The 12273-nt window shown below is 29.8% G+C and overlaps 1 protein-coding gene across 1 annotated transcript in view; it reads right to left on the bottom strand.

The window, feature by feature from the left end:
• Nucleotides 1–12273, bottom strand: part of LOC107710058 (rap guanine nucleotide exchange factor 5-like) — a 49243-nt gene that overhangs the window by 34818 nt on the left and 2152 nt on the right. Inside the window, exons 2-5 of the mRNA XM_016514755.1 lie at nt 11275–11437; nt 3901–3982; nt 2054–2102; nt 1835–1911 (exon numbers count right to left, since the gene is read on the bottom strand). Of these exons, the coding sequence (XP_016370241.1) occupies nt 1835–1911; nt 2054–2102; nt 3901–3982; nt 11275–11437 (371 nt within the window). The remainder of the gene's footprint in view (nt 1–1834; nt 1912–2053; nt 2103–3900; nt 3983–11274; nt 11438–12273) is intronic.

Below are 12273 nucleotides of genomic sequence, written 5' to 3'. Positions count from 1 at the left end.
TCTTATGCTCACCAAGGCTGCATTTATTTGATTAAAAATACAGTAAAAACAGTATTATTGTGAAATATTTTTACGATTTCAAATGACTGTTTTCTGTGTGAATATCTGTTAAACTGTAATTTATTTCTGTGATCAAATCTGAATTTTCAGCATCATTACTCCAGTCTTCAGTGTCACATGATCCTTCAGAAATCAGTATAATATACTGATATCAAATTAAAATAGAAAACGATTATTTTGTAATTGTAATAATATTTCACAGCATTACTGTATTTTTCATCACATAAATAAGAGACTTCTTTCAAAAACATAAAAAGCTTAATTATTCAAAATGTTTTTTGTTTCTTTTTTTGCAGTCAAATAGTATAGTTTTACAAGTTCATGAAAAAATAATAATAATTTAAACTCCGAAAAATACAGTGGGTACGGAAAGTATTCAGACCCCCTTAAATTTTTCACTCTTTGTTATATTGCAGCCATTTGCTAAAATCATTTAAGTTAATTTTTTTTCCTCATTAATGTACACACAGCACCCCATATTGACAGAAAAACACAGAATTGTTGACATCTTTGCAGATTTATTAAAAAATTTTTCTGTCAATATGGGGTGCTGTGTGTACATTAATGAGGAAAAAAAATTAACTTAAATGATTTTAGCAAATGGCTGCAATATAACAAAGAGTGAAAAATTTAAGGGGGTCTGAATACTTTCCGTACCCACTGTATTTCATGTCCATTTATTTATTTGCCAAGTAGCCACTTCACATCAGTTTTTTTTTTTTGACGATAATGACCATCTACACAATTTCCCTTATGTATTTTTTTATGAGAAAATGTATTACATTATTAATGTTGCTGTCCATTTGTCTGCCCATTGCCTTTTATTTATGACATTTGGCATGTTGTAACACGTGTGTTGGTTTACTTCCTGCCTGCTGTATTATATATGTTAGCATGTTAAACTGAAGCATGCTGCATAACTAGTGTAATTCATAGTCACCATATCACTGATCAAGCTACATTTTAATATGCAAAAATATCAGAATATAACTGAGGCTTTATGGAAGTGAGGTAAAAATGGCCACCAAGAGACGTTATCATTGGTGGTGTTTGGAAAAAAGTGTAGTTAAAGCCACTGTGAGCAATTTTTATAACGTTTATCAAACAGAATCATAAAAATAAAGACAAAGATATACTGTGTTAAATATGTTTAAAGTGATGAAATAAGTAGCCTAATAATAGCTAAAGAAATAAAAGGTACTTTTTTAAAAATAGATTTAAAGTGATGATAGAAGGAAATAAATGTAGGGTTATTTATTAATTTGTTTGTTTTAAATAATTATTTTGGGCTACATTTATTAGATCAAAACAAAACAAAACAAAACAAAATAAAATAAAATAAAATAAAATAAAATAAAATAAAATAAAATAAAATAAAATAAATTATTTTTAATATATATTTTAAACATTTATTTTGGGCTACATTTATTAGATCCAAATAAAGGTGAAATAGTCAGAATAAACTTTTAAAATAAAATAAAATAAAACAAAATAAAATAATTTATTTTTAAAATATATTTAAAATATTTATTTTGGCTACATTTACCTAACAAAACAAACAAACAAGTAATTTTTATTTATTTTAAATATATATTTGAGCTAAATTTATTTTATATAAAGGCAAAACGTCCCAAAAAAAACTTTTAGATAAATAAACAAACAAATAAAAAAAAAAACATGCCTTTTATTTCTTTAGGAGTAAAATATTTGAATGAGGAATAAATGTATGGAGTGCATCTTTGAGAGTAAGTCAGATGTATTTGTGTGTGTTTACCTTGCTTCTGTCTTCAGTGGGCTTCTGCGGTTCTTGAGGAGAAGCGTCTGATGCCTCCGAGCTTTCGTCTTCTGACACTAGAGTAAAAATGACAAGTGCACAGACAATTACCAGTGAAATCAAAAATAAATCAATTATGGTTGTTCTGTTGCAAAAACACCTTGACTAAGTGAAGAAACATGGTTTGATATGACCGCTATAAGTATAAAAGCATCTTACTTGACTTCTTGGCTTTCCTGGCGAGAGCAGCAGCGAGTTCATTCTGCACCTGAGGTAAAAACACACACACCGTTTCTGAATGGACTCCAGTGAAAGCACAAGAGCACAGTGTCTTTAGTTCATTCTGCATGCAGAAGAGCTCATCAGAGGACCTCTAGAGCAAAGACAGCAGACAGCAGGGGCTCATGGGATACTGGAGGAGGACAGCTGTGTGGAGATGAACACTGACTCAACACTCAGATACCAGCTAGACATGTAACCTATATCACCAGGAATCATCAGAACTCAGCATAGACTATCAAAGCTGAGCATCTGTGTTTATTTGACATGTATTGTTCCAGCGATGCAGCTAATAATCAGGCTGATTTACAGGGTAATGCATTATGTTTCAGGGGTAATACATAACACATATTATTATTTTTATTTATTTAATAATGACATAATCAGTAATCAGTTATACTGATAGTACTGTGTATATTTATTATGCATATATAAATAGACACACATGCATGTATATGTTTAAGAAAAACATTTTATGTTTACATATTAAATATATTTATATATAATATAAATTATATGAATATAAATATGTAAATATTTTCTAAATATATACTGTATGTGTGTGTATTTGTATATACATAATAAATATACACAGTACACACATATATATATTATGTAAACAAAAACTTTTATTTTGGATGCGATTAATCTTTTGACAGCACTTATTTATTTTATATAATATATTATATTTTATTATATTTGTTTACACGTACATACTATCTGAACACACCTAGAAATCTATCTATCTATCTATCTATCTATAACGTTTAATTTTATTTATTTATTTAATTTTCTGGCATAAAAAATAATCGAAAAGCTCTCTTTTGTATTTCATCATTGAACATTTTCAAATTATTATTTTTTTTTTTTTAAGAAAGGGACAGACGTATTATATGCAAATTAGGTCAAAAATTTTGCACATTAAAAATTATATTCAAATAGAAATTTAAAATAAAAAGCAAACATAGATAGTGAAAAACAATGAGAAAAAGTAATGAAAAAGAAACTAAAACTAGTCATTTTCCTCATCATTAGTAATTTCCATTAAAGACTAACAACACAGATTAATTAGATGAGTACAGTAATTAATTAATTGAAGGACCCTTTTCACAAGGCTGTGATGGCGGTCATCAGCTTTGTAAATCCTCGAAATTTTTTCATATTTGTATTTTTAAAAAAATGTATGTACATTTATAACACTATTCTTTGTATTATATCACCTTTGCATCAAATTACAAAAAACTAGTTAACGCTAATGCGAGGGTGTTTCTAATGCTACGTCTGTGGGAGGGACAGTAAATTTGACATCGTTCTCTCTTCTGACAGCTGTTATCAACCTCTCTCAATTTTTTTCCTTTTATTGAAAGTCATGAAAACACTATCGTGGAGTTTTTCTTTTGCTATTTGACCAACTGGGAATGCAAAAAATATATTTGTGGTACTCTCCCATTCACTGCTATTCAAGTTTACCCAACTATGACGACTTCCGCTGCTGAGAAACCTGGAAACGTGAAAAGGGTCCATAAACCATAATCAATTTGTAGCTAATATATTTATTTCAATATATTTGTTTCAAATATTACTACATTTTATTAAAATATTATATATTATATTATATTATATTATATATGTGTGTGTGTGAGTGAGTGAGTGAGTGAGTGAGTGTGCCTGTGTGTGCGTGTGCGTGTGCGAGTGTGTGTGATGGATGAGACTCTTTGAGTCTGCAGTGGATCTTTACACACACCAGAGGACTAAAGACACACATTCAGGGATCAGCGGACGCTTACCGTGGACGTGAGTCTCTCCAGAGCCTTCATCTGCAGGATCTCACTGCAGATATCACGCTTTCTATCCGGGTCTTCCTCGGGTCTGCGGGAGAGAAAACACACACACACACACACACACACACGTGATTAAACGCCTCTCTCGCGTGAGCCGACCTCTGTGTTAGATAAGCAGCGGATGTCATGTTCAGAGTCGGCTCTGTCTCAAATGGTGCACTTGATGTGCACTAGAGTGTCAGTTCAGGTTGCTGATGCACCCTTGATGCACACTTGGGTCAAGTATGCTCTAATGTGGATTACTTGTGACAGTATAAGCAGAATTATCTCGTCAGTGGACTTGGAGGAGGACAGCAAGAACTTAAAGCACCTTTTGGGACAAAAACACTAGTGCACTACCTATGAATGCTAGTGTACTACATACTGAGCAGTATAGACAGTATACTCAGCAATTTCCATGATAATATCATAACATGTAAATTCAGAGAGTTATTATCATTAACTAAAACTATTTCCGTTCACTGAAATAAAGCTGCAGTATAATTTATAAACATTAGATGGAAAACTTAAACTTGCCAATACAAAAATTAAACATTTCTAATTTCCGTTTAGTTTAAGTTGAAGCACTAAAATGTCTAACTGGAAATAAAATAAAGAAAAACTAAAACAGTAATAATTAATTAGTTAGTTAATTAATAATAATAATAATAAACTAATAAAAATGACAAAAGCACAAAACAAATTTACAAAAATTTTTATGAAAATTTAAATCAAAACTTAAAGCCTAAAAAGACGAAATATGAATAAATACTTATTCAAAATATTATTAAAAATCGTTTATAAAAAAACTTATTTCGGTTAGTTCCCAAGACAACATTTCTAATTTTCATTTTAGTTCATGTTGAAGCACTAAAATTACTGTAAATAACTATAAATAAAATAAGTAAAAAATTAAAATAAACTAAAACTTAAATAAATAAATAAATAAACAGTAATAGTTACATAGTAATAAAAATGAAAAAGCACATAAAATTACTAAACATGTAACTAAAATTAAAACAAAAAATGGAAAGTATATAAATATGAATAAAAAATTAATTCAAAATCTTAATAAAAACTATAATAGTTCATAAAAAACGTAATAAAAATTATTATTAAAAAACTATAATATATTATAATATTAATAGAAACTTACTTTAGATATTGCCAAAGCAACATTTAGTTTAGTTGTTAAGTTGAAGCATTAAAATGGTTAACTGTAAATAAAACAAATAAAAACTAAAACTAAACTAAAACTGAAATAAAATAAAATTAAACCTAAATAGTAAATTTAAAAAAGCACATAACAAAACTACTAGAAATGTAACTAACATTAAACTTAAAACTGAATATCAAAATAAAAGCTAAATCAAAATATTGATAAAGACATTATTAGTATATAGATAATACTAAAATAACACTGCACAGAAATTGCATTTTAATCCACTTGTGTAAAAGTGTCTAAACATTTGTCTATAAATCATATAATGAATCAGGAAAGAGATGTTTCAGAAAATGTGGTTGGTATTGCTTCTCTTGTTGCTCTGGAAACAGAAGGTGAAGTGAAGTGCAGTGCATTGTGGGATGCAGTATCTCACGCAGGTGTTGTATGCTTTGTCTATGGTCCTCCATTCAGATAGAAAATGCACACACACTGCACAGTATATATACTGCATACTGAAAAAAAATAGTATGGCAGTATGGTGTTATGCACACTCACACACAGCTACACAATCTACAGCCCTCGTCTCTCTGCTGCCTCCTGCTGCTGGTGCACTGCATTACATGAGCAACATCAAACTCTGCCTTCACATGAAGTATATAAAGATTAATCCACAAGGTCTGTTGGACAAAATGCAGGCAAAAATAAGATATTGTTATGAACACAACCCCACGGCACACTTGCACTCTCTAAAACAAAACTCCTTTTTTGGCTGCATAGGGTTCTTGCATTACTAAAAATATATATTTATTTCACAATAGTTTCTTCAGATCAGTGTTTTGGTTTCATTAAAGCACCAGAACATTTTCCTAAAGAATTGAAAAAAAAAATTAGACAGTTCGTTGTGCATTATTATATTGTATTGTATTATATTATATTATATTATATTACATATTTACACATCTTTAATTTAACTAGCTGAACAACTAGAAAAAATAGTGTTACGCAATCATATTTAATAATAAAAATGAAATGAAATAAAATTCATTTTCCTTTTTTAGCATGCATTGTATTATAATATTTTATTATTTAAAATATTTTTCATAACTAGCTGAACAAATAGAAAAATACCAAAATTAGTAGTTTTAAAATAAAATAAAAAAACATTAATAAAAAATAAATAAATATTATATATTTTTTTTAATTAAAGATGTGTATACAATAAATAGATGAATAAATGAATTAATAAGTAAATAAACTAAACTAAACAGTGTTTATATAATATATTATATTACTTTTTTAAATATTCTGTGTATACGATAAATTGTGCGTTATTATATTATATTATATTATATTACATTATATATTTAAAATATTTTTCGCAACTAGCTGAACAACTAGAAAAAATTGTTACGCAATCATATTTAATAATAAAAATGAAATTAAACAAATTTTTATATTTTTTTATATTTACAAATTTATTTTTATTAAATATATTAATTTTCCTTTTTTAGCATGCATTGTATTATAATATTTTATTATTTAAAATATTTTTCATAATTAGCTGAACAAATCGAAAAATACCAAAATTAGTCGTTTTAAAATAAAATGTAAATTAATTAATAAAAAATGTAAAAATAAAATAAAATAAAAATAATATTTACAAAATCCTATTTATTATATATTTTTTTTAATTAAAGATGTGTATACAATAAATAGATGAATAAATGAATTAATAAGTAAATAAACTAAACTAAACAGTGTTTATATAATATATTATATTACTTTTTTAAATATTCTGGTGCTTTAATGAACCCCAAACACTTGTATTTATTTATTCAATTATTTTGTACATACATTTTTGTTAGAAACAATATAATAATAATATTTACAAAATCATTTTTATGAAATTGTTTTTCAAATAAAAATGTATATACAAAATAAATGAATAAATAAATGCAATATTTGCTTTAAAAAAAATCATTGTTTGTGGTTCTTTAAAGCACCAGAATATTTTCTAAAAAAATTACAAAATAAAAAATGTTCTTTACGAATCTATATGATTCCCTGGGGATTTTATCTTCTCATTTTTAAGAGTGTAGCGCGGATTGTGCAGGTATAAACCTCAACATGAGCAGAATAAAGGCTCTCACACGGCTCAAACTGGGCCAAAGTTTCTCTCTTCTCCATTCATCACAGCATCTCTCCTGCTCCAGACACCGCGGCTGAAGTGATTCGCAATGGCGGCCACTTCTAAACGAATCAGGCACGATTGCACGAGATTGCAATTCACACACACACACACACACAGGGGCAGGCAAATGAAGACATAAACGCACACACATACGCAAATGTACGCTCATTCTGCACACATGCATTACTAGTTTCACAGAGCTGAAGATAAAATTCAAATAACATGCAAATGAGGCGTGCAGCGCGAGGTGTGTGTGTCTGTGTGTGTGCGTGCGTGCGTGTGTGTGTGTGTGTCTGTGTGTGTCTGTGTCTGTGTGTGTGTGTGTGTGTGTGCGTGCGTGCGTGCGTGTGTGTGTGTGTGTCTGTGTGTGTCTGTGTCTGTGTGTGTGTGTGTGTGTGTGCGTGTGTGTGTGTGTGTGTGTGTGTGTGTGTGTGTGTGTGTGTGTGTGTGTGTGTCTGTGTGTGTGTGTGTGTGTAGGTGGCTGAAAGCGAGGCAGTATCCAAACAATCCTGGCTAAAAGCGTCACTCCTGTAGCTCCAGGGGTTTCTGCCGAAGAGACGGTCACGACCAGCACAACGTAAACCAACAGAACGCACAATCACATCCACACAACAGAAAACCTGCAGAAATTACCAATAAATCATCAAATAAAGACTTACAGACAATTAGACTTAAATACAATAAAGACTTAAAAACAATTCACTTTAATTAAATTTAGTCCTAAAATTATTTTTGTATTACTTTTTCCTTTATTATTTTCTGTATTTATATTTATTTTTAATTTTACCTACATTTAAAATTTAATTCAAATTGTAATTATGTATAATTTATATTTATTCTTTATGTTATCTAACTTTTTATTTTTTCATTTATTTTGTTTTTATTTGTATATTAATTTGTAGTATGGAAACAAAATACATGCAGGAATATATAAATATAAAAATAAATGAATGTATAAATATAAAAATAATAAAAACAAAATACACAAATAAAAAAATAAACAAATGTCATAATAGGAAAATAAATGAAGGAATAAATTACTTAAAACAAATACAAAAGTCATTTTTAATTCACTTTTGTCCTAAATTCATTTAGTTTTCCTTTATTAATTATTTTCTATATTGGTTGTACTTATTTATTTGTTATTTATTTGTAATACGGAAATAAATACATGTGGGAATAAATATGTACATAAAAATAATTAAAACATAAATGAGCAAATAAAAAAATAAATACATGTAATAATAGGAAAATAAATAAAGGAATAAATGACTTGATAAAACAAATACAGTTAATTTTTAATGACATTTATTCCTAAATTATTTTTGTATTTTTTTTTTTTTACCTTTATTACTTATTTTCCATATTTATTTTTAACTTGATGTTTATTCTTTTAACTTTATATTTTAGACTTCCTTTCATTCATTTTCTTTATTTATTTGTAATATGGAAATAAATACTAGTGGGAATTAATAAATATAAAAATAAATAAACACATTAATATAAATATAATAAAAGCATAAATGAACAATTAAAAATACAGTTAAAAATAAAAGAATTAAGGAGGGAAAGTAATACAAAAATTAATTCAGGGCTAAATAAATTTAATAAAAAATGTATTTTGTTTGTTTTAGGAAATCATTTATTCCTTTATTTATTTTCCTATTATTACATTTATTTATTTATTATATTCTGCAGGTTTTGTCCTTTATAAAACCACACACACACACACAAGCACAAATACAGCAGTAACAAAATTCAGACTCATTTTACCATCTTTCACATGTCGCATGATTTACTCTAATATAATAAAGGTCACTTTCACTTCAGTGTCGATATCAAACTGTTTCTACAGAATTGTTCTTCCCATAACAAGCCCTAACCAGTCCTGCCAGCTGGTAAACACTGTAACAACACAACCATTCAAAAGGATTTTTTATTTATTTTTTCATTTTGATAGACAAAGATTACCAACAAATGTGGCCTTTATTGTCAATCAATGTCTGTCTGACGCAACACATACTGTATGGCCAACAGGATATGATGTCATAGCCCAGGATTTCTAAATAACCACCATTCAACATCTACAATCAAAGGCTGATTTCAATTCTAAAGTCTTTTTTGGCGACATTTATAAATCGGACTGTTTGTTTTTTGCATGCAGCGCAATAGAAAGACGCATTGTCTGTTATCTCATCACATTCAATTGAAAATGCAAGGTCAAAACTCGGGTGCGTTATCATTTCTCCCGCCGTGAGGGTATTGCAGCGCGGTAATATCAGCAAACTCGTGTGAGTTTTTCGTTTGATCTCATTTGGCTGGCTTGTGCGCGAGGATCTGGTTTCTGCTGTAATGCGCTCCGGTCTGTGATGAGAAAGGCGCAGGCGAAGGGAATCTGGCTGATTGGGTCGGAGCGCGGCTCATCCAACAGCAAACCATGTCACTTCCAATTCCGTCAGGGAGGAAAAAAACTGCTGGCGTGGACGAGCAACGCCGTCACATGTTCACCTTCCTGAAAATGACATCAACTGTCCGGACAGATTTAATCTGGCGGTTCACATCTCTCTGCGCTAACAAAACAGCCCGAAGTATTGCCTTCTCAATCTCATCGTCTGCACCCAAGACACGTCTAAGCCAATCAAATGCTGTAATCTACACATAGTTTAGTTCAATCCAATCGAGCTCGACTCAGTGACCCACAAATGTTTTGTTAGAATTGGCTCATGAACAATTGGAAAACATGCAAATACAAAAATGCATATATTTCTGCTTAATATAATGGCGCTTAAAAGGGAAGAAAAAAAAACACTTCCCAAAACTATTGTTTTTTTAAAGTCATATGGACAATTTTAGGAGGTGTGGAGACATTTAGGAGATATTTTTAGGATTTTTAGGGGATTTGGAAATAGTGACCACTTACTTAAATCACGTAAATAAAAGAATTACCCATGTGGAAACCCTACTGTGATCCAGAAATACACTACCGCTCAAAACTTTGGGGTTGGTTCGAGTCTCTTCTGCTCACCGAGGCTGCATTTATTTGATCAAAAATGCAGTAAAAACTGTTTTCTATGTGAATATAAAGCTGAATTTCCAGCATCATTACTCCAGTCTTCAGTGTCACATGATCTTCAGAAATCATTCTAATATACTGATTTGCTGCTCAAGAAACATTTCTGATTATTATCAATGTTGAAAACAGTCGTGCTGCACAATATTTTTGTGCATTTTATTTTTCAGGATTCACAGGTTAATAGAAAGTTCAAAAGAAGTACATTTATTTGAAATAGTAAATACATTTTATAATGTTACAAAATATTTCTGTCACTTTTCATCAATTTAATGCGTCCTTGATGAACAAAAGCATTAAATTAAATGAGCAATACAATTTTTTTTTTTAAATCTTACCGACCCCAGACTTTTTGAATGTTAGTGAATAACTTAATGCGTCCTTGATGAACAAAAGCATTAAATTAAATGAGCAATACAATTTTTTTTTTAAATCTTACCGACCCCAGACTTTTTGAATGTTAGTGAATAACCTCAAATAAATGATCAAAAACATGATCAGCAAAGATTATTGTGCATCTATTTGAAAAAGACATACCGATCTAAAGCTCATACATGATGCTAAATGCACACACACACACACACACATATCCTTCTTCCATGAGGATGATTTGTGGTTTAACAGGATTAACAGGGGAAAACCTAAGCAAAAGGTCACGAGAACAATCGGTTTCCTGCTGCATTCAGATCAAACAGACGGATGCATGAAAGAAAATGATGGAAACTAGTGCACTGCACAGTATATACTACATACTACATATGCATACTACTGCTTTAAATAATGTGAACACTAATACTAATATTCTACTATATAAATATAAATCTTAATAAATAAATATGTGTGCATATATATATATATATATGTGTGTGTGTGTGTGTGTGTGGCATATAACATGCATGTTTGTACAGTACTTACGGGCTGACAACCCTGAACTGAACGTAGGGCACGAGCTGCAGCAGAAGACGGACACCGCTCTGCCATTCCTCCTCGCTGCGAAATTCACAGCCCTGAGCATCACACTCCTCGAACGAGAACTGATAATATGTGTTGGAGTCTTCAAACACCAGCCGCTGGTCGACTGAGGGGACGACAGAGAGCCATTTTAAACACGCCACACATATATGTGATATATTAGGGATACTGTATTCCATGCAGTGCGCTTCAGTTCTATACTGCACTGTATTCCATATTCCATACAGTATTCCAATCCAATATTCAAGATTGCATACAGGAAATTCTAAATTCTAAAAAAAGTAGCAGCAGGAAATATTGCATTCCAATCATGCAGTGTGTGTGTTTACCTAAAACTAAAACCAAAACATTTTAAAAAAAATTATAATTTTAATTTGAAATAAAATAAACATAAAATGAAATAAAATCCCCCAAAAATTAAACTTATTTTAAGTTAGTTGCCAAGGTAACATTTCTCATTTCTATTTAATTTAAGTTAAAGTACTAAATTTTATTATTATTTATTCACTTTTTAACACATTGCCAGCAATGCATCAAGGCTATTTTCATGGCAATCTCTGAATAAATTATACAAGGTATACAATTAACAAAAGGTTATAAAAGACACAAAAATTCTAAAATACATTCAGGCGATAGATTTTTAAATAAATCAGTTAGACACACCTCTGAATAAAACCGTTGTCTATTTACATTAAAAACAGTACAATCCAATCAAATATGTTTCACGAAATTTCTTACACTAGGATTAGTTTCATATAACTTATTTTCATGACACTTATCCCATTCCATCTGCCACGTCATTAATATAAGAGTTTATCACAAAACGGAATCTGACACTCGGAAATATTCAGTTTGAGGGCTACTTTTGCAATAGTTAAAATACTAAAATAACTTTAAAAAAATTAAATATATATATATATGTGTGTGTGTGTGTGTGTGTGT

The sequence above is a fragment of the Sinocyclocheilus rhinocerous genome, unplaced genomic scaffold (assembly GCF_001515625.1).
Source record: "Sinocyclocheilus rhinocerous isolate Xijiao unplaced genomic scaffold, SAMN03320098_v1.1 scaffold176, whole genome shotgun sequence".
Taxonomy (NCBI): domain Eukaryota; kingdom Metazoa; phylum Chordata; class Actinopteri; order Cypriniformes; family Cyprinidae; genus Sinocyclocheilus; species Sinocyclocheilus rhinocerous.
Note: the sequence above shows the minus strand (reverse complement) of the source record. Positions and strands in the feature narration are given on the sequence as shown.